The 24,233-nt window shown below is 42.0% G+C and overlaps 1 protein-coding gene across 2 annotated transcripts in view; it reads left to right on the top strand.

Annotated features, from left to right (window-relative positions):
- Positions 1–24,233, top strand: part of LOC6733132 (ionotropic receptor 40a) — a 41,526-nt gene that overhangs the window by 2,983 nt on the left and 14,310 nt on the right. The window contains exons 5-6 of one of the 2 annotated variants that reach the window (XM_039291250.2): positions 7,022–7,526; positions 7,652–8,035. In XM_039291250.2, coding sequence (XP_039147184.1) covers positions 7,022–7,526; positions 7,652–7,655 — 509 coding nt within the window. In that variant the 3' untranslated portion in view covers positions 7,656–8,035. Of the gene's footprint in view, positions 1–7,021; positions 7,527–7,651; positions 8,036–24,233 lie in introns of those variants that run through there. The other variant, XM_016180532.3, reaches the window with a different exon arrangement.

Raw genomic sequence — 24,233 nt, 5'->3', positions numbered from 1 at the left:
CTTCTAGTTCAGAATACAGATTCTAGATACAAAGACGCAGCGCAAGTTGGTTGACTCATGTTGTCACACCGACTCTATTTTTTTTCACATTTCTATAAATCTTGTAAATTTCTATCGATTTTCCAAAAACTTTTTGACACGCCCACTCTAACGCCCTAAAACCGAACCAAACTGCCACTCCCACATTTTGACAAAATATTATTATATCAAGATCTTACGTTACCTTATTCCAGCCATACTCCTACGCGGTATTAAATTCGAATTTAATATTTTGTGCCTATGTAAAAATATTTTTGATATACTTATCCGCAACGGGACTTATTTTGCACCAGCAATGATTGAGAACAGGTATCTTCGAACAGGTATCCTGATCATCCCTCCAGACAGGGTGGTGGATTCTGTGCGGAAGCCTTGAGCAAGTCTCTACCCAAGCTATTCTCTAAATTGTCGGATATCCCTAAGCTTTTTGAAAATGTTATCACTCCTTATTTGTAGCAATTATATCGCCATGTTATAAACATTATAACGGTAACTTCCTTTGATATACAGGGTTTCAAAAGTAATCTTCAAACAGAATTCATCTACGCTGACGTAGTAATTTGACTCATTGATTGCATTTGACTTTGTTAATTATTCTCTTCTAGTAAGGAAACTTGACTTATTATTCTTCACTGTTGAACTTCTAAATTGGATATTGAGTTATCTGAATGACAGTATCCAACGGGCCCTCTTCAAAAGTTATCTTTCTTGTATTCTCCGGGTCACATGCGGTGTTCCACAAGGGAGCCACCTTGGTCCGCTTATTTTTAGCTTATTTGTTAATGACCTTCCTTAGTAATAAGTCATTCTCGTGTACTTATTCGACTATTGTCAAAAGGTCAGTGCTTGGTTTTTTAAAAAGCTGTTCAAAGGAATTTGATGATCCTGACATGGACAAAACCTTATTTATTTCGCTAGTCCGTCCGATTCCTGAGTATGGATCACCTGTTTGGAGATCTCAATCCGTAGTTAACTCGGACCGCATTGAATCGGTCCAAAAAGCTTTTTACTGTTCGCCTTGCGGCGCCCAAGTGGGGATGCAAACCTTATGTTACCTCCGTATTCCAGTAGACTAATTTTAATTAGTTCCATTCCCTAGCTAACCGTAAACCTATGCTTGCAACAGCCTTCACTTGTAAGCTTATTCGTGGTGAAGTTGATAGTCCCGACTTGGTAAGGTAGATGGTAAAGTAGCCAAGTATATTCACTAGAAACCACATACTCCCAATCTTAAATCATTGTAGACCTAACTATGTGGTCAGATTGAGACGCCAGACAACTGGCGGTAGCACCAAACCGAACCCGTCGGATCGTCTAGCTTCAAATCGAATGGTTATGTTTTTTTCTGCGCTCCGAATTTATTTTTGCGTTTGGTAAATCCAGCTGCGTTTTTTTTAATAAATACTTGTATAATATTTTCTAAACATAATTATAATTATGTTTTCTAAACATACATAAATATTTCATTTCCGTTAGCTTCGCGACTGAATCTCTCTTGATTTGTGAATTTGTCTCGTGAGTTGTGAGTTTAAGCAAACTAACTAAATTTGTTGCTTTTCTGCCGTTGTGTTTTGTTATGTCTCTATTTCTTGCGTTGTTCGCTCTGCTTTTTTGTGTTGTTTTTGTATGCACATAAACTGCACTGTGCACCCACTCTCTCGCTCTCCCACAAAAAATCTGAAGATCTAAGCGTGTAAACTGCTCTCTTGCGGTACTTTTAACAGCTCGCTTGCAAGTTTTCCGCCAAAATAATCTCTGCTTCTACATACTCTGCCCGGTTATACCAAATCCATAGCTTGCGATCAGTTTGACACCTGTTATGTTTTTATGCCTCCTAAAAACCTCCTCTTGCATAAGAATAATTCGACTGGCGGGCAATATACTTGGGCATAGGTCTCTGTCACATGAACTCCCACAGGTCTACACGCTAATTTAGCTTCTCTGACTTTATTATACGATGGATAAATGTCGCTAAATTGTGTTTTGTTCAAAGCTCTCATGTCGTTGTATTGGGCTTTGGTTAGAGAGCTGTCAATCAAATTGGTGTGAGCTGTACTGGCTCTGAGAATATAAATTTCTTTCTAGACGCTAGAATAACAAGATGCGTAACGCCATACGATTGGTATGGCGTATGGTATGGAGGTGGCTCCAGGCTCTCGACTTTTTGTTCAAGGGCGAGAGAGCGGAGAGCTCAGCAACGAACAGCTCTTTTCTACGCATACAATGACAGCAGACAACTGTATGTGTGCTCACGTATGCTCATGCATTGCAAATTTGACAAAATATGCCCTTCACCTTAGAAGTTCTTAGACTTTAAATGTATATTATTTTTGATCAATGGGCACCATGTGAAAAATTCTTGTTTTGTATTGCCTTAACGTTATTATTATTATACAAATATAGCTTAGAAATAGTAATAACCGAATCTATGTACATAATATACCAAAATAAATTTCACAAATGACTTTATATTAGAATATCTGTCATTAGAATATTCAGCTTGAGACGTGAGAAAAATTAATAAGGCAATGATTGTTGAGTGCTTGTGTCCGGACTTCGTGCCTCAAGATATGACTTTTGCAACAAACTATTTTTATTTATTTTATACATTTTTATTACTTAAATTTTTTATACTTCGGAAAACTAAAGACACATTCTGATCTTTTTTAAATATTTTAAAAAATAATAAAAAACAAATGTAAGAAAATTGTTGAGCATTAAGTGAACAAATAAAAGTAGTGCTTTCTCATTATGGTTTTATGCAAATAATGAATGTTATATGTATATGTATATTACACATAATTAATTATCAATATAAATATAAATATGTAAAGGGTAGCTAACTCGAGCGGCGATCTTAACAAACGAATTTAAAAAACTTTAAAATTATAATAGTCAGGGCGTGAATTATTAATTTTAATTTTTTTCATCATATTGCCAAAACTCCTAATATGTAAATTCGTTGCTTCGATTGATTTCGGCCCGAAAATCGTCTTCTAGCACACGTACGCACACATATACATGTTCTCGTCTATTGTTTTTACTCACACAAGCAAGCAAATTCTATTTTTAGATTTCTTACGCTCTCAGCGTAAGCGAGCGGAAAGAGAGCAATTTTGGCCTTCACCAAAAAAGTGGCTGCATAGTGCATATGGCCGTTACGCATCTTGATATTCTAGTGTGTTTGCTCAGATATTATTGCATATACGGGTACGAATTTCCGGAAATATCCAATGAGACCCAAAAAATGCCGCACTTCGGTGATATTATTTGGCTTTTCAAAGTCTGCCATGACATTAGTTTTGACTTCTTCGGGACTGATTCCATCAGGGTGTATTTGATGACATAGAAATGTGATTGACAACAACAACTCACATTTCTCTAGATTCAAAGTCAATCCGCAATCTCGCAACACTTACTGAATATTCTCTAGTTTGTCATACATCTCATCAAAAGTTTGCCTGTCATATCATCGATGTAATCCATCATTTCCCCTTTCTTTACACGCCTCCGTAATAAAATGATCAAATTTCGCGTTCGCCCTAGCTAAGTAACGGGTATCTGATAGTCGGGGAACACGACTATAGTTACTCTCTAGTTATGTATTCTTTATATAATCTGTTTTGGGTTTAGGCATGACACGGCTTAAGACAACGGAATCCAGAACATTTGGAAAGCCAATTACAAATAATTACAAATCAAGTAACGGTTGAACAACGAAACTGATTTTTTTAGCTTTATTCCATCTCCATCTGATTTTGATCTAAATAAATTCTATGTTGTCAAAATACAGGTGTATTCCGAGTCAGAAGATTTAGTTTTAAAATATTAATTTTCTGACAGTTCCTTTGCCATCTACATAATATAGTCAGCCGAAATAATTTTACAAATTTAACAGACGCCAAGCATTCAGGTGTATCTTGAATATTGGGATTTATTGTTTTAATATAAACATTATTGTTCTTAACTCTTACCCTTCTAATTTAAGTTTGTTCTCAAGCGCTATCTAGAAGTAGCAAATGTTGTTATGCTGATATCTATCGATATCCTAGAAAATGATGAAATTTCGCGTTTGCGTTTGCATTTACACTAGCGGAGTAACGGGTATCTGATAGTCGGGAACCATAGCATTCTCCCTTGTTTTATAATATACTTATTTACTCGTTTTTGTGTTCTTTTCTATATCTTCATGCGAATCGAATTGTTCGATACAGGGTGCCGCCCGCCGTACGGTTGGACGGGTGGTGTGGCCGTGGGACTCGCGCACAAAAAAATTCATCTGCAAAAAAATGTTCTGGTATTTGCGGTCATTTTGGTGACATCTGCGGCGATGATATACCGAAGCCTGAGTTCGAGCAAAAATAACTATAAATTCCTCTGAATGGTCGATCAAAGTTTCACGAAGCACCGTAAGCTTAGTCAAGCACCTGGTACCATGACGTCAAAGTAAAGACGTCCAGTGTCTCATTCCACTTGGTTTTGGTTTGTTGATCACACTTTTAAAGATGACGTAGATCACCAACCCTAAGATCGAGGACTGAATGGGGAAGATGCATTGTCAATGAAGCTCTGTAACTGCTGGGTATTGGATGGGATGACGCTACCGACTCCCCGAATATTAGAGCTGGCTTAACATATGAGACTTAAATTTGTCCCATTGTCCGCCATTTTTTTCCAGAGACTGGAAAGGCTCTTATAGCCTTATATAGCGGAACGAGCAAAACTAAGTGGAAAAAGAACTCAAAATAGGTAACGGTTTTTTTAGAAATTTGGGGATTCCGATTTCGGCGACAATTGTTTGCTTTCAAAATGCTTATCGGCTAAGCTCCTTTGGTAGATCCGTCGAGGTTTTTTTAAAAACACATGACCCACTTGCTTACTGCATTTTTTCACATAACCGAGAAGAGTCCGAGGACCAGTGTGCAGGTTGCACTCATTGCTTGAGTTATGATGGCCTTAGTAACTATGTTACCCTGCGACTGGATGATTGGTTGACGGACATTGAAATCTATTAAAAAGTTCTACAGCTGATGAAGTCCAACTTAGTCGATATCGAATGAAAGCGAGACAAGATTTTATAAGCAAGACTTTTCGACGACGTTTTAGCACTGGTGTTTCTGTTAAGACTGTGGGTAGCAAATCAGCTACCGGGCTATAGAAATTACCGTCCATTCCTTAGCGGGTCAATGTTTGAGCTGCACCGAAACAGCTTGCTACAAAGACTTTGTATATTCGTGGCTCGTCCCAAATCCAAGATCTTAGAGTCGCTTCAGGTAAAGAATTTTCCTTTGGATATGTTAAGTTAAGCTACTTCCGATAAGGCAAGATAAATGTTAAGGTCCGAAAAACTAAAGTTTTAGTACTTTCAGGGTTTTTAAGGGCACTGGAATTGTCCACTAGAAACGACAATTACACACGCTCCATAAGCATCAATGCATCGCAAAGCTCATGAATCTTCAGTTCAGAAAGAGGCAATCGAGGAAACGTTTACTAATCTGTCTAAAACTACTGAATCTATTATAAATCTTGTGCCAAATGAAAGCCAAAGCGAGTGCTAAAATTTGCTAAAATCGCGTCAAACTTTGAGTAAAATTCATTACCAACAACTGAATTATAGTATTTATTTCTGAACAAGAGTGCGGAAGTCGACTGCATTATGTTAATGGCCTCTTCCTTGGAGCAGGCTCAGATATCAAATCATAAACATAAAAGTCACTTCGAGGAGTCACTTCTCTCATAGCTCGGTAGAGGCGAGGCTGCGTGCTATACATAACAGTATCCAACTTAAAAATTCAGTGGTTGTCTTGAGGATAATCCTTTCCGGACACAGATGTACCGTGTGATTGCGACTGGATACGTCGGAAATCAAAGTAGAATCTGGAATACCAGATTGAATGGACCAGCCATTCAAATCATTGATTAAAGATTATGCAGAAGAAGTTGACGCTGATCCAACAAAAACGATGCGAAACTGTCCTTTTCTTTTTCATGACTCAGTGAGGAGGCAAAAAAAAAAGAGAGGAACTAGGTTCCTCTGCCGGAACGGCGGTTTTTGTCAAAAACCAAGAACCTTTAAAGAGCTTGTTGGTAGTACTCCCTTAAAAGATCTAATCTGAATTTAGCTGGCAATCGAACAGAATAACCCCTAGCAGGCAAACGAGTGATGCCTTGCATCAGTAGCTTGTACGATAGCCTCGGCGCAACATTCTACCTTTCAAAACTTCTAAGGCAGCACCTTAAAACTATCGATATTAACGGCGATTAGCTTATCTGATGTGTATTACTTCCAATGCTATAGCATATCTATCATCCTAAATTGCGAAAGAGTCAATGGATTCCATCGTTTTTGGTGCTAGGATGGGAAAAAGGGTTGTGGGTGAATGCTTTTACCAGGCGCGCTTTGAAATCTCCCCCGACCTGAGTTGTAGCAAGAGAAGACGGTATAGTCGAGTGACTCGATACTCGTTACTCAGCTATTGGGATTGCACCCTATAAACTTCAAAGTTACTATTTAATAAGCTATAAAAACAACAATAAAAATTAAAAAAAAAAATCGAAAAATTTTTCAAAAGTGTGCGCTTGGCATTTTTGGGCAGATTGTGGCTGTTGCCGTGATCGTGACAACATCGCGAATAAAAATTACGAAACTTATGCTGCGTAAATGTCTTAAGAATCTGCATAATTAGACTAAACTTTCTAGCTTTTATAGTTCATGAGATCTCGACGTTCATACAGACGAACGGACAGACAGTCGGACATGTCCAGATCGACTCGGCTATTGGTCCTGATCAAGAAGATGTATACTTATATGGTGCCTCCGATGTTGGCATGTTAAAAATTAATCAATTTAAAAACTGCTGTTGACTGCTAGACTCGACTGAGATATTTGAACAAATTTTGTATCGTAATATATTGGGAGTATCAGCTAAGAAGAACGTATTCAAACTGTAAGTTACTTTTAAACATTTTATGATTTTTACAGCATGCAATGAACTACATAACGGATACCGAGCCAAGTTTTTGACCATAGTGTATTGGATAGCAGCGACCTATGTATTGGCCGATGTATATTCAGCTCAACTGACCAGCCAGTTTGCACGACCTGCTCGCGAGCCACCAATCAATACTCTTCAGCGCCTGCAAGCAGCGATGATTCACGACGGTTACCGGCTATATGTGGAGAAGGAAAGTAGTTCGTTGGAGATGTTGGAGAATGGGACAGAACTGTTTCGTCAGCTTTATGCTCTGATGAGGCAGCAGGTGATCAAGGACCCTCAAGGATTTTTTATTGACTCTGTGGAAGCTGGAATTAAACTAATTGCAGAGGGCGGTGAGGACAAGGCAGTACTGGGAGGGCGTGAAACACTATTTTTTAACGTTCAGCAATACGGATCAAGCAACTTTCAGCTCAGTCAAAAACTTTACACTCGTTATTCGGCTGTGGCCGTACAAATCGGATGCCCCTTTCTAGGCAGCCTCAATAATGTGTAAGTAAATGAATTTCGAATAATATGTCTAAAAGTATTTCGTAATAACGTCGTCGTAAAGTGATAATTTTTTGCTTCATCGTAACGAAAAGAATGTGACTATTTTTTTTTATACCCGTTACTAGTTGAAAAGTATGTAACAGGCAGAAGGAACCGTTTCCCACCATATAAAGTACACTTACATAAGAGTAAGAGATCTAATGTGTAATTATCAGTCGATATTTGGAGATAAGAAGAGTCGGTCATCGCCACGCACAAACATAAGGATTCGCCTCATCTAGTGCAGACCGCATTAATTCTATTATAATTTGTATACTCACACAAATAAATATTGTCTAAAACATTAACCGAAATTGGCGCCCAACTAAACCTAAAACCTACGATTTCAAAAGGAGGCAACTAAATCTAAAACCCACGATATTAAAAGGAGAAACATAACAGCTGGATCGCACCTACTCAAGCGGAAATTACAATAAAAAATTATAAAAAAGCACAAAAAACATCACACAAGTTTTAAGTATAATTATTAAATTATTAAAATAAAAAATTTTTCATACACACGTGAAGGTTATAAATAACACATTGATGAGTGGCAGTGATAAAGAGATAGACGACTTAATATCAAGTTGGAATAGAATATTAAAAGGGACTAGACAATTAGAAACCGCAAGCGAAAAAAACGTGAAATCAGAAAACAAAACTAGTGAAATGGAGTTATCAGCAATTAAACTGAAAGCTTTAGTAGAAAGTGCCGTTGTAGTTGCCCTTGCTAGTCAAAAATAATTATTTAACAAAGAATTACAAACGATTATTGAGCGCATAGAAAAATCTACAGCTAACACCCCAGAAGTTGAAACTTACTTCTTCTTACTTTTTTTTTTAATATTATAAAGAGTTGAAACCATACATTCTAAATATCATCTTAACAACACATATCAAAAACAAATCTTAAAGTACCAAACCACTCACGAGGATTACAAGCAGGCTGGACAATTCACGAATCGTCTTGCTGAATCCCAGTCTTTTAAGTCGCTTAAGCGGCCTAGCTGGTAGCAGTCTCCTTGCAAGTATAACAAGTCGATCGTTGTATCTGCTGGAATGTCAACAAGTCTGTTCTTCGCCAGTGGGTAGATTGAGATCACGGTGAAGTGTGGAGCCACGCACGTACCAAGGACAGTTAGTTATCTGCCGCAGGGTTCGGTTTTGCATTACTTTTATCCGCTTATAGTTAGATTTGGCAGCAATCCCTCAGATCTGCACTCCGTTGTTGCTGCATTCTTTGGCCACACCTTTTGGTTATTGTTTTTAGGTGAGGCCCAAAAGTAAGGCGCTTATCTAAAATTATGCCGAGGTATTTCGCTTGACCTGGCTGTTCCAATGTCTTACCTTCAAATTGTATTGCTGGAGTATTCATTACAAGCCTTTTAAGTGCGAGACACGGATTCATTGTTTAGAGTTTGAAGATATCCTTGCAACCCATTTGCAGCTTAAATACGGCATTTGGATCTGTAAAGAACCGAAATGTCATCGGCGTAAGTCGCAATGATAGCCTTGAAGGGTATTGCATATTCTCGTAAGTAGGTCTAGGTAAGTCAGCAGTATATAAAGAATAGAGCAGCGGGCCAAGGACGCTGCCCTGCGGAACTCCATCTAACATTTGGCAGGGAGCAGAGTAGGTATCCCTGTACCTGACCACAAACTTCCGTCCATCCAGATATGACCGCAGAAGGCCAACGTAAGGTGCTGGCAACAGACTTTTTATTTTGAATAAAAGTCCAACATGCCAGATCCTATCGAATGCTTGCTGCATATCGATAAAGACTGCATTGCAATATTCAAGGTCATTAAACGCCTGCAGTATATGTTGTACCAGTCTGTGAACCTGTTCTACGGTGCTATGACCCTCTCCGAAGCCGAACTGATGTTCCGGCATGTTGTTAGTTTGGCTTATGACTCAACTGATACGCTTGGCAATAAGCCTCTCCCACACCTTAGAAATTGAGGGGAGCAGACTTATTGGCCGGTATGATCCGGGTCCTCTTCTGGTTTGCCTGTCTTATGAATCATATAGATATCTGCCATCTTCCACTGTCTTGGGAAAAATTGGACGCGTAGCATAGCGTTGAAGATCGAGCATAAGTAGATAATTGCTCGAATTGGTAGAGCTTTGAGTGTCGCATTGCAAATCCTGTCGATGCCAGTAGCCTTGTTCTTTGGTAAGGATTTTATGACATCTACTACCTCCTCTACCCTAGCTGGCGTATTGGGTAAAGCCATTTGCAGCGGTGTCTGTTGGCTGTCACTTATTTCATTGAAGATGTTGAGCAAATGCGTTTGCCTCACTGTCCAGCGACGTCAACTTTTGCTCAAAAAATTCGTTTCTTAGTCGTTTTAGCTGATTTGCTGTCCGGTAATATCTAATTGAATGGAGCTGTCTAAAAGCTGTTTAAATGCTGTAATGTTGGTCGCTTGGTAACTAGCCGAGGAGACGGACGCGTGGTAAGTCCAGCCGTTTGTATTGTATACCGTGATGCAATACAAAATCAATGCAGGAGGGCGTATGACTTTACACATGTGGGTACCTTGTTGGTGATCCTGTAAAAAAAATATTAGCCCCACAGCTAGAAATGGCTTTAGCTAGTCACCCCTGGGTCAGTTTTATCTATCTCCCCACAGCCAGTGTCGCGCATTCCAGTCACCACCTACAAAGTACCTTTGTTTGCAAGCACGGAGTAGATTAGTGAAATGTCTTTCTTTTATTCTGTTTCTTGGAGGACAGTAAATAGCACTGAACTCCGTGTAACCAATGCCAGTTGCGACCTTAACTGATGACATCTGAGTGGTTTGCGTTTCAGCATAATCTCATTTAAGATAAGAATATCGACGCTGTTGTCTTGCGCGAAGACCTCAATTTCTCTGGCTTTGCATGAAATGCCATTGACATTCCAGATAAGAAACTTAAGGTGGTTCATTGCGAGGCCAAAACGTTGTCATGAGACTGGTGATTAGCTCCAGCCCATTGTTTTATATTATTAGCTGTGGCTGCTGTTGTTGCCAGTGCTGAAATTGTTTTTGTTGTTGCTCCAGAAGGGATTGTACATGAAGAAATCTGTGCTGTTGATTACTGTCTTCTCGTTGTTGCAGTGAATTTTGCGTCTGTATAATATCTAGACGGCGCTGAGCAACTCTAACGTTGCCTGGCTTAGAATTTTCTTTTGCTACTGCAGCGTAGGACACCCCTGTATTGCCATTGGCCCTGTATGACGGTTGTTGTTGTATTATACATGTGTTGTTTCTTTTGAGGCAGTTGCTGTGGCCGCTGCTGTTACAATTGCGGTTGCTGAAAATTGTGCCGCGATGCCGATTTTCCAGCCTTAATGCTACGGCCCATTTTCAAGGTAGGAAACTGTTGCGGCTCTCTACCATTTGTAGTCGGATAAGAATTGTCTACATGGGACATTGCAGAGGAGCGATTCGACCTGGTTGTATTTTTCACGCTCTTGGTGGTTCCCATTGACCGGCGAAGATAGTTTTGGTACCATTCACAAGCTTTATAGCTGGCCATGTGGTCTCCTTCGCAGTGGATGCAGTTATGATGCGCTTCAGGGGAGCGTCCACATTGTGTAGTGTCATGATCTTCTCCACACCTGGCGCAATTTGGATGCCGCCGGCAGTATTTGGCTGTGTGCTCATACTGTTGGGAGCTATGACATTGTGCGATTTCCGTTGCTTTTCGCATCCTTTCAATCTTCACCATCTGGCGGCAAAGATACTTAATCTTATAAATTTAGTTTTTGCGCAGGGCTTAATATTAGTGAACAAAATATTGAGTTTTTCCTTAGTATCCTTAGATGAAGGATTATGAATATGAAGATCATCGTATCCAACTGCCTTCAAGCTATCTATAATATCTTTGTTTATATCTTCATATGTATCTTCAAAGTGTAGAGGTCTACATAACAACCTCTACTATTTGAATTTGGTATGTATGATATTCAATACCCACTTCTTCAAAATGGTTAACAATTGCCGTGTAGGTATCGCTAGCCTTGGCAAAGATTCTGGTCGTTTCACCTTGATTGGCCTTGGTCGTAACGTTGTCCAGATTGGCGACCTCTTTTATGAATTCAAAAAGGTCATTTGCAACTATTTTTGGTTTTTGGCCCTTAAGCTGTAAGTCTCCGTTAGTTGCATCGTCTTCAAAATTGTGATCAGGGGCAGAGACACTAAATACTAGACAATGATTTCGGATTCTTTTTTCTTTTAATCATTCGTTGCTTTTGGGCATCCATCAATATATGGACAGCAGCGCTGTTCATTGGCTCTTCAGTGTCAGTGGAACATGTTGGTTTACGGCCAACATGGCTATCAACACGTCTGCCGGGGCCAGAGCTGCTGGGTATTACAGTGGCTACAGTATAAGTGGGATTACTAGCCGCACTATTAAATGTTAGAGTCGTAGTGGTCGTGCTATTGCTGATGTGATTTTCAGTGCACAAAAGTCATTGAGTTTCTAGTCGGCACTCAGCCCTTATATCCGAAGGTGTTTTGCCAATTGTTAGAAACATTTTCTTATAAACAATCTGCTTATTTCTAAGCTGACAGTCATGAAAAATGTTCTCCTCCATTTTATCATTATTTTATTAATTATGTATAATATATTTTTGTTATATCACTGATTTACTTTAGCTATCCTGATTTTGCTCTTGATGCGAGCAAGCAAGACAAAGTACGATGAGCTTAAGAGATAAGCAAACTTTTAATGCCCCTCTTCGCGGCTGCACGCGGGGTGAGGGGCTCAATGGGCAGAGAATGCAAGCTTATCGCACCTCTTCCACTGTTGTTTGTTGTTGTCCAAATGCGGTCTCTGCAAGGCAGAGTCCAATGTTTAGAATGCGTGCTGTTTTCCACAGCATGCAACGGTAAAAGCAAAATAGATAAGCTTTTTTTGTGCACTAGCGTGACACAACCGATCTCCACGAATGCAGATTTGCGACTCAGTGTGTAATGAATCTCTAGACATAGTATGGTCGCTGTCAGACTTTGAGGGCGAAAGCGAAACCTACATATGTGTCGTGGAGAAAATCGTCTTATGTCGCTTTTAAAGTTTATGAATCATACGGGGGGAGTTCAAAATATTATCATTCCCTTGGTATTATCCGAAATAAAATTAAAAACAAACAAACAGCGAACAACGTGAATGCTTCGTTTAGCACGCCGTTGAATATTAAGGCAATAATTAATCGCCTTGTCTTTACATACGCTGACAAAGGGCCCATCTACCTAATTGAGCAAGAGTTGTCGACGTTGAAACAGGGTGATATGGCACTTACCGAATTTTATAATGAGGTAGAGAATGAATTGACTCTGCTTACAAATAAAACTATAATGACGTGCGATAAACCCTTGGCGATGTCACTCAATGAAAAGTATAGGTCTGACGCGTTACGTGTATTTATAACAGGCACAAAGAAGTCATTGAGTAATATCCTATTTTCCATAGGAGTCAAGGACTTACCAACAGCCCTTGCTTAAGCACAGGAGGTTGAGTCATATAACGAGCGTTATCAATTCACTCTGAACTAATCAAAAAATTTTCAGGACAAAAAAAAAAACTAATAGGGATAGAAGCACTAATGTGCAAAAACCCATATTTTAATAAGCGCCCAGTTTTGACAGCCAAGCAGGTCAAATACCAGTCCAGGCTCCGACTCAGCTGTTTGATACTGACGATATCTATGCGAACCATTTGATCAAACCAATTTAGGCAAGCACAAATTTTGAACCAGGGTAACTTACCCCAACTTTAAAATGTTTGGCCAATTCAACAATTTGTTCAGGCTCAAATTGACTATTAACATATAACCCCAAAATACCAAATAGTGGCAAAATACCAATTAGTGCCAGGTTTACACGACCGAAACATTAAAGAGTGAATCATTTAGCCCAAGAAGAAGATCTAGAGGAGTCAGATGAAAAAGAGTATGAACAAGGGGCAACAGCAGCTGTTAAGCATATTGACCAAGAACTTACAAATTATGACAATGTGCATGTTTTAGCCACTGGTCCTTGCTACCGTTTATAGTAAGAAAGATACCAGGGAAAACCGACACCGGTTATTCAAAAAACTATATACAGGACTCAAGAACTTAAGTACATAACGCCAGTACAAAAAGACGACTTTCCGGCATACAAAAAAGATGGTGACCGATATTTATAACAAAGAGGAACAAAAGAAATCGTAGCCATTGAACAGAGCGCACAGGGCAGAGCAAGTAAATGTTAAACATATTCTACATGATTATTTTTTTCCAAAAATGTCGCAGCTGGCAGGCAGTATAGTATTTCAAAAAGCCAAATAGATACGTCATCCGCAAAAACAAGTCCTTGGGAGAACGCCTCTTCCTTCACGAATCGGCGAGACATTACACTTTGATATTTTCTCTACGGTCAGTAGATATTTCTTGACATTTATAGATAAATTCTCAAATTTTGCAGAACCCATAGGTTCTTGAACGATAGCCGATATAGAGCTTGAAATAGTACAGTTAATGAACCTCTATCCAAACTCAAAGACAAGATTTTGCAACAATGAGTCAAACCGGTCACTCTTATCAAGTCAGTTCAATGTTCAAGTGGAAAATTCACCACCCTAACATAGTACCTTAAATAGACAGGTGGAAAGGTTCCACAGCACACTGTTAGAAACAGCACGATGCCTAAAACTAGATAAAGGCATAGTTGATACGGTAAATCCCATACATCAAGCAACCGTGGAATAAAACAAAACAGTACATTCAGTCAATAATAAACAGTCGATCGACGACTGGCGGCTGGCCTCATGAATATGCTTGGTGGAATTTGTGACGCAACCATGCTACGAAAGATACCTAAAACTAGATAAAGGCATAGTTGATACGGTAAATCTCATACATCAAGCAACCGTGGAATACAACAAAACAGTACATTCAGTCAATAATAAACAGTCGATCGACGACTGGCGGCTGGCCTCATGAATATGCTTGGTGGAATTTGTAACGCACCACCCGTGTATTGGTGGAGTGCTGTTATTAAAAGAGTGGCGTTGGGTAAACCTGACATCTTCAGGATCATGGCTAGGGGGCAGGAAGGAATAATGCGCAATAGTGACCCTGGACGTAAAGAACGCCTTCAACACCGCCAGGTGGCACACAGGTGACCTCCAAAGAGTCCCTAAAGTACCTGGGTGTAATGATAGACCACAGACTATCGTTCAAGGATCACGCGAATTACACCAGCAAGAAGGCAGCAGTCACACCCTCTTCACTGGCTAGACTACTGCCCAACGTCGGTGGCCCTAGATATCCGGCCAGGAAACTGCTGGTGGGGGTAGCAATGGCTTCGCTGCTTTACGCTGCACCAATCTGGAGCATTGCCACTAGCAGGGTTCATACCTGAAAGGAGCGCGCTCGGTACTACGGTCCATGGCCCTCAGGGTTATTAAAGGTTTCAGGACCATATCCGAAGACGCGGCGCTAGCACTGGCAGGCCTGCCGCCAATTGATCTGTAGATCAAGGCTCTCAGCCTAATGCGGGGTGGCGCTTCTACTACCATCTTACCCAGTTCCTCACGGACCACGGCTGCTTTTGGGCCTATCTACTCTGGTTCCGCCACGTAGAGTCAGCCCAAAGAATCAGCTGAACATGTGCTAATGCACAGGTTTACGGAGGAGAGGTAGCAGATAAACACGCTTGCAGGTACCCCGTTCAGCCCTAGTGGCCTGTTCTCGGCTATGTTGGCGAACAGCGAGGCATGGGAGCTGGGTCACAGACTAATCATTAATATGATGTAGCGAGTCCGATCAGACGGGATGGCCAACAATGTGGGTGGCTAAACCCAAACAGTCGTCCCGTGTGGTGGCGGGCGAAGAATACTACCTCAGCGTACCCAGCTTGTTGTAAAAGGCGACTAAAGGGAGGAGGCCCTCATTGACTACACTGAAGGAAGAAGTGCGACTTGACCTCACATCCTGCTCATCTAAGTCATACCCGGTGAGCAAGCAAGGACTGAAGAGCACGCGGAGGTGTTTGCTTTAGTACGTAGGCATAATCCCAATAGAGCTTATGAATCCTGCATGCCACCTACGGACGGTAGGTGGTATCTTTAGAAGATTTTAATTTTCCTACCGTAAGTCGAATGATAAAAAAAAAAAACAGCAAATCGACATAACTCTTGCAACGCCCCCAAAATTTGCAGAGGAAATCTCAGAAATAATTGACAGAGCACAAGAAATGCAATTAAAAGGTATTAATAAATCATTATTATTATTAAGTGAGTTTCTATGTGTACTGCGACCCATTCTGATCTATTGTACTACCCCTTCATGACTCAAAGATCTTCCTGAAGTCCAATGCCAGTCCAGGGCTACAATTGTCCCCCGAGGGACTACATACATGCCCAGGAGTCTGTTCCTCCTGATGCAAAGCGCCATGCAGTCACATGTAATATGTGCGGAGCTCTCCTCCTCCATGCAGCATAAGCGACAGAGTTCACTGTCTGCAATGCCAATCTTATGCAAATGACTGCGAAGTCGGCAGTGCCCCGTAACAAGGCCAGTTAAAATGCGTACGTTGTTCTTCCCGTGTGTCATTAAGGTCTTGAATCTTTTATGGTTATATTCACGAAGGAGAATCTTAGACTGCCTAAGTCCTGGTAGGTGTTCCAAGAAGCACAGACGTTTTTCTTCCTCTATTGACTTAAGTAAGCCCAGTACTCTGTGGTGACCAACACCACAGAATGGTTCGGGCCCAATTAGAGGGTTCTCTGCCCCTTTCCTGGCTACGTTGTCCGCTAGCTCATTTCCCAAGATGTTGTTGTGTCCCGGGTCCCACCCGGGACCAGCTCCTAGTTTGTCTAGGGCTGTCACCAATTCATTTACTAGTTTAGATGTTATCTTAGCTTTGCTGAGCGCCTTTATGGCTGCTTAACTATCAGACAGTATAGCAATGTCCTTGCCACGGTAGTTCCTTTGCAGATTAAACTCCGCACAGCGTCCAATAGCACAGACTTCAGCTTGAAAAATGCTGGTGTATCTGCCCATTGATTCGTGGTATTTTAACCTGGGGCCTACAACCCCCAGCCCACTTCCATCGTCGGTGAGGGATCCGTCTGTATACCACTTTATTGTTTGTGGTTTCATAGCGTGTACTTTCCCAAGGTTTGTCCAACTGTTTTTATTACTGAGATGAGTGCTGAAGTTCTGAGCGAACCTGTGCTCAGCTGGCATCTCATCCCTTGGTTGCATCAGCAAAGGTATACCCCTTTTTAGGCTTGTGAGGTTGCAGTCATTTCCTGCTCCCTCAATTCTTATTAGGGTGGCTTTCCGTTTCATTTCAATGGCGATATGAAGCGGCGTTACCTCCATTAGTACTTCTAGGGCTGCAGTGGGCAGTTCAGGCCATTCCTTGCAGCTTATGAAGTTTCACCTTAGTGGCGCTAAGGCGTGCTCTATCACCCCAGGCTATTACCCCATAGGTTAGTATGGGTCTGACTACCATGACGTACAGCCATATTATAATGCGTGGTGAGGTTCACCACGACTTTCCAGCAATTTTCCTACACGTGAAAAGTGCTCTAGTGCACTTATCAATTGTGTTATCGACATGCGTTTTGAAGCTAAGTTTGGAGTCGAGCGTTATCACAAGATACTTAACTTCTTTGCTGGCCTCTATGCTACATTCTGACAAGGTTATTGCCTTCATTCTCTGTAGCTTGTACCTATTAGTGAAAGGAACAATAACAGTTTTGCTAGGATTTAGGCACAGGCTTACATCCTTGCACCATTCGCTGGTCATATTGAGGCCCAGTTGAATGATATCGCAGAGTGTTTCCTTATATTTATCTCTGGCTATAATGACAATATCGTCAGCATAGCCTTGGCAAAATATACCTCGGCGGGTCAGTCTGTCCAGCAACTCGTCTACCAGCAAGCTCCACAAGAGAGGCGAGAGGACACCCCCTTTGGGGCAACCCCTTGTGGTAGATACTGTGGATGACTGTCCTCCTATAGTGGCCATGGTTCGCCTAGATGCCAGTAGTGATTTGATCCATCTGCTGGTTGTTGCATCTAGTCCTCTTCTTGCCACGGATGCGTTGACCGCCTCATGGGAGGTATTGTCGAATGCATCCTGTATGTCTAAGAAGGCACATAACGCCACTTCCTTATGAGTAAGTGAATCCTCAATAAGGCTCTTCAGGTGATATAGGGCAGTATCAGTTGATCTGCCGGCCCTGTAGGCATGCTGCGTCCGTTGGAGCGGATGCTCTACAAGCAGAGTGCTTCTAATGCTGACATCCACTAGCTTTTCCAACGTTTTTAGCAAAAACGATGTCAAGCATGATGGGTAGCACACGGTCTAGTTTGTGCCGTTACCGGGGTATTCCCATCAGTTTGAAGCGTGCTTCCCGGAAAGTGAGTTGCCAATTAATAAATCAAGATATGACAGAACTTGCCAGGTCGGGGACACTGTCTATGTAAAGCAAACCCAACGACTCGGAAATAAACTTAACTTAACTTATCATCATTACTAACACAAAAGGTTCGTGTCTAACAATACGCACCTGGCAATGTGGATAAAATGAAATTAGTTTTCGCGGTAATAAACCTATGGACAAGTCCAGAATACTGGCACATATCGCAAATAGTGACCCCCCAAGTCACTAACAGTGAAATAATAGTGAAACTAAAACATTTTCATTCAAAAATACAAAGTTAATTTACTCGAATAGGGGCTCCGCTGCCCAGCTGCCACGCGATCGCACAAACAGCTGTTTGCGAGCTTAAAGCTTTTCTATCCCAGGGTTCAAGTTTTGGCTGGAACCCTGGTGATTTGGTGCACTTTTCAGTATGAACTCTTTAAATGAATCCGCTGCGGCTGATGAATCATTGGATACTGCTGTTCTCTCGAGCCCCCAATGTTCTGCCCCGCAGCGCTTTCAAAAAATAAAGCGAAAGTCTCGTGTTTCTCCGGAGACTGAAAGGAAAAAATCCAAATCAAGCATCGGCAAACAAGGGGAAAACGCTTCGTCTACAGAACCTAGATATGACGGCAACTCAAACCGATTTGGTTTACTTGCGCATCTCACAGCCGACAAACAAGTAGGCAATGAAATTGGCGATCTGTATGACCAGCCCAGTACCAGTCATCAAGCTGCTACTGCTGCCGCTAAGCGGGATGCAGACTCCGCTGGTACCACTAGCTCACTAAACAAGGCGCAGTCCAAACCACCTCCTATAGTAAAGGAGGGAGTGGACGACATATGCCTGATGATGCAGAGCATCGAAAGTATAGTGGACCTAGAAAAGGTTGAGGCTAGGGCGTCAATGAGCGGTGTCTTAAGGCTTTACGCGGCTGACGCTAATACACTTCGCACCATAGTGAACTGCCTCGAGAGCGAAGAGTATGAGTTCCACTGTTACCAGCTTAAAGAGCACAGGCCTTACAGGGTATGCGTGAAAGGCCTGCACCACAGTACGCTACATCACCAAATCAAGGATGAGCTGGAAAAGATCGGGCATAAGGTTCTCGATATTCATACACCGCTTAGGCGAAACGAACCGGGTACCTCAAAAATACTGCCGTAAGGCCCACATTTGTGTGAAATGTGTCGGAGAACACCCAGCCAAGGACTGTACTAGGCCACGCATCGAGCTGTGCACTTGCTACAACTGTGGCAAGGTAAGCGAGCGACCAACTTCACGGGGCTTAGCTGGAGGTAAGGAGATCCCCTCTTCTTGAGGCGGAATATCTTATGCAGATGTGGCTAGAGGGTCCGTTCACCACAAGCAACCACTGAGCCTGACGCGCCAACAACAGAAGCAACAGCAACAGCAATGATGGAAGTCCCAGTCGTCAAAGGAGGCGCAGCCGGACAAGGACGTCTAGGGGTACACTTCAGCGATCGACGGATGCTAACAGCAGCATTGAAGCCATCCTGCAGACGCTAAATGAAAACATTAATTCTTTGCGCTCGATTCATGAGAAGCAGATGGTATTAATGATGATGATGATGAAGCAACAGAAACAACAGTCACAGCAGCAGGGGCAGATTATCAATCTGCTCACTGCTCTCCAAGCGCGTCAAGCGCCATAATGATGCCGCTGCGCATCCTAGTGTGGAACGCCGACGGCATATCCACGAAGTTGCCTGAAGTAGAGTGCTTCGTGCGACGTCACGAAATCGATGTATTACTGCTCAGCGAGACACACTGCAAGGGGGCAGAGACGCCTAAGCTATTCGGCTTTGTAGCTTACACTGCCAATGTTCCGAGTGGTGGCAACGCCAAAGGCGGGGCAGCTATCTTAATCAAATTTAGCCTTGCCCACTTCCCGCTAACACCAATAGCCACTGCCAAGGTGCAAATTGCGCCGGCGGTTTTTGAAACGGCACTTGGTCCTATAAGCTTTGGAGTGGTCTACTGCCCACCGAGATTTGCATGGACTACGGACGAGTTTAGGGACATTTTGGAAGAGTTCCAGACGAAGTTCATTGTTGAAGGCGATTGGAACGCGTCCCACTGGCTCTGGGGTGCGGGAAGGAGCTACCAAAGAGGCATTGCATTAGCGAATCTTGTCCTAAATTCGAAGGTGGACTCGCTAGCAACAGGAGGACCAACAAGATACCCGTACGGCAGTAGAGGCTCACCAAGGTACATCGATTTTGCACTGACAAAGGGTGTGCTGGGCATCCACGCTAACATAAGTGCCGTTGTTGAGCTTAGCTCCGACCACCTGCCTCTGGTAATTACGAACAGGCATTTGACAGAGTCTGGCACCCTGGGCTCCTGTACAAAGCGAAGAGGCTGTTCCCGCCGCAGCTATATTTGGTTGTTAAAAGTTTACTGGAAGAACGCACATTCCACGTCTCTGTTGATGGGTACAAATCGTCAATCAAGCCAATTGCAGCTGGAGTTCCTCAAGGAAGCGTTCTTGGCCCAACCTTATACTCAGTTTTTGCTTCGGACATGCCTACTCACACACCAGTCACAGAGGTAGACGAAGAAGATGTGCTCATAGCCACCTACGCTGACGATACTGCTGTGCTCACGAAAAGTAAAAGTATCCTGGCTGCCACTTCTGGTCTACAGGAATACCTGGATGCATTCCAGCAATGGGCTGAGAACTGGAATGTGCGCATCAACGCTGAGAAGTGTGCCAATGTGACGTTCGCCAACCGAACAGGTAGCTGTCCGGGTGTCAGTCTGAATGGGAGACTGATCAGACACCATCAGGCTTATAAATACCTTGGTATTACCCTCGATGGGAAGCTCACCTTCAGCAGGCACATCACAAATATTCAGCAAGCGTTCAGGACCAAGGTTGCTCGGATGTCTTGGCTCATTGCACCACGCAACAAACTGTCGCTTGGCTGCAAGGTCAATATTTACAAGTCCATATTGGCCCCCTGCCTGTTCTACGGCCTGCAGGTATACGGCATTGCTGCGAAGAGTCACCTTAATAAGATCCGGATCTTACAGGCGAAGACCTTAAGAAGAATTTCGGGGGCTCCTTGGTATATGAGAACAAGAGACATCGAACGCGACCTCAAGGTGCCCAAATTAGGAGACAAGCTCCAGAACATCGCCCAAAAATATATGGAAAGGCTTAATGTACACCCCAACAGCCTAGCAAGGAAGCTAGGAACTGCAGCTGTGGTCAATGCTGACCCTCGGACTAGAGTCAAAAGAAGACTCAAGCCACAAGGTAGTGTCCTCGGCCCCCTGCTCTACTGCCTGTATAGCCACGACATGCCGCAGCCGGATATAAGCCTTTACGGGAAATCAATGTGTTGGCCACATTTGCCGATGACGTGTGCGTCACCTACAGGTCCCGATGCGAGCACGACGCAGCCGATGGTATCCAGGACTTTGCATACCGGTTCTCGGAATGGGCAAGACGTTGAAACATTGGCATCAATAGCAGTAAATCCAACAACGCCTGCTTTACTTTAAGAACGCCACCGCCCGTCTACATCGAGGAAGCCCCCGTACCACAGCCGAACGCAGAAAAGTACCTTGAAGTGCTTCTGGATCGCAGACTCACATTTTCCAAGCATGTGACCGACCGACAATTTTCAAACAGATCTCAACACCAAACTGGAAGTATGGGTGCCAAATCTGGGGCTTGGCATGCGACAGCCAAATCAAAAGGATCCAGGCTATTCAAAATAAGATAGAAAAACTTATCACCGGCTGCGAGAGACCTGAAACTCGCAACGGTATTTGACGAAATAAACCAGCACTCGAGCAGATACCATAACAGGCTGGAGCGCCGCAGAAATCGGCTGGCCAGCGCTCTAAACAGATCCCGCCCACCAAGGAGGTTCAATAGAAGGCAACCGAGGGATCTCATTACCCGATCTCCTTTGACAAGGGTCAGCAGAAGCTGACGCTTATCTTAAATCCTATTAATATGTGATTGTTATGTAATTGTAGTAAAATTACTGTAAATTTGAAAAAGCGAACTATAGTTAGCCGGCGATCCCAAATGGTCTGAATTAATAGATAAAAAGGACACAAAGGGGCTCCAAGACTTCCCCGTATGCCTTAATAAATTACTTATAAAAAAAAAAAAAACTTACCCGACGCTACAAAGAAGAAAAAATTGAAGCAGGCGGTGGGACAAGTGTCTTTATAAAGGGGAGGATAAGGAAGGAAGATAATTTACGTTAGTATTATTATTTCTTTGTTTAAGTTCGTCATATATATTTTATTAGTGTCAATTGGCCAAATGTTTATTTACCTAAAAACTTTTTAAATTTACACAAGTACTCCAAACTTTTAGTACAATATAGGAAATCGTTAACTCCTTAGGTACAGCCTAAGAGTGAATCTTAAACGATCGTCTCTAATGAATTCAAAAACTTTAAATTCACGCAACAGGAACCTTTAGACTCAAAAATTAAGCAGCAAAACAGCAATAGACATTACAATTAAAAAGAACAGCTTACAGAACAATAACTCCGAATAAAAAACAAAAACCCATTAGTGTTATTGATGGCCTTCTATCATAATAAAAAACAAATTTCATCAACGAGTGTTGTTAGTGTTATATATTATCACTATTATTAACTTGAGGTTAAACTTTTTTTGTATTCTATAATAATTTAAGCAAAGCGTTAAAGAAAGCTCTTAAATCTTACTGGCATAAACGACATATCCGATTGCGGCAACTGGAGAGAAAAAGTCGACAATTCAATCACCAAAATACATTGAGCACCCCGTCACCAACTACTCTATCCAACGTGCGCATTGTGGCGCCACTACAAGACCGTATAATTTAAAAGGACTGAGAACAGCCTTCATCTTAGTAAAGGAGAAGTTAACTGGAGTCACTTACATATTGGTTATGCCCGCCTTAATGTAAGAGTATCGGAGCTTTCGAGAGAAGAGCTATGCTTTGCTAAAGAACGTCGGGTAATCTTAAGAGATCTAATTTGTATTGATCAGTCGATATTTGGAGATAAGAAGCGTCGGTCATCGCCACGCACAAACAAATGGATTTTCCACATCTAGAGCAGACCGCATAAATTTTATTATAATTTGCATACTCACACTAATAAATTTTATATATTCTTCTTAAGGATCAATAGCCGAGTCGATCTGGCAATGGCCATGGCCATCTGAACTATCTTGATCTCAGGAACTATAAAAGCTATTAAGTTGAGATTAAGCATTCTAGAGACAAAGACGCAGCGCAACTTTGTTGACCCATGTTGACACGCCCACTCTAACGCCCACAAAACTGCACAAAACTGCCACGGCCACACTTTTAAAAAATTGATTTAATTAAATATTTAATTTTCATTAAATTAAAATATTTAATTAAAGTCACCAGCACACAATCCCAAATACTTCAGGGCGGGCAGGGTAAGGGGCAGGGTACCAGTGTCTGTGGACTGGTCCATATATCGCAGGACTATGATATAAGTTCCTCTGAACCAGGCCAGTAGAACATGATACCGGCCCACCAGCAGCAATCGCAGGCATTTTTAAAAGCACATTGAAAGTCAGCAAGCCGCAGGATGGATGTGTCAAGACGTACGGTACGAAGAAAGTCTTCGAATTATGAAACAGGATGGCAGAACACGGTAGGTGCAGGGGCCAACACCAATTAAGACGTTGGTCTGCCGTTAACCGGGCGAACCCGACACTGCTTGAACAGGCGAACCCTATCCCAGCGTAACTCAGTGTGACAAAAATGTGGCGAAGAAATTTGAATAACAACATGCGTAACTGCTATACATTGGTTTTGCACTATGCTGCTACTTTTTTGTTGACAGCGAAAATTTCTCTCTCGCCGCTGCATCGGGGGGATACGGTAGAACGAATGGTGGCAATTCGGCTCGCAGAGCATCTAATGCACCAGAGATTTTCGAGGAAGTAACTGGTATGGATCTCAAAATATAAAACTTAAGAATTATTCTTATATGTTTATCGTGTCAATTGCCCATAAACGTGATAACATTTCAAAGCTCCTGCTATAACACGGGAGAAATTATTATAGATAAATATCCTTGGGTACCTAGGACCGCAAGGGTATATAAAAGTCCTCGTGCACGCTAGTGATATTATAGAAAATACAACACATCCAGTGGGATATATTCAAGTGATATTCAAGTGATATTATAGAAAATACAATACTTCCAGTGGGATATTTTAGTGAAGA

Source organism: Drosophila simulans, chromosome 2L, assembly GCF_016746395.2.
Source record: "Drosophila simulans strain w501 chromosome 2L, Prin_Dsim_3.1, whole genome shotgun sequence".
Lineage (NCBI taxonomy): Eukaryota > Metazoa > Arthropoda > Insecta > Diptera > Drosophilidae > Drosophila > Drosophila simulans.
The sequence above is the reverse complement of the archived record's forward strand: the minus strand, read 5'-3'. Positions and strand labels throughout refer to the sequence as shown.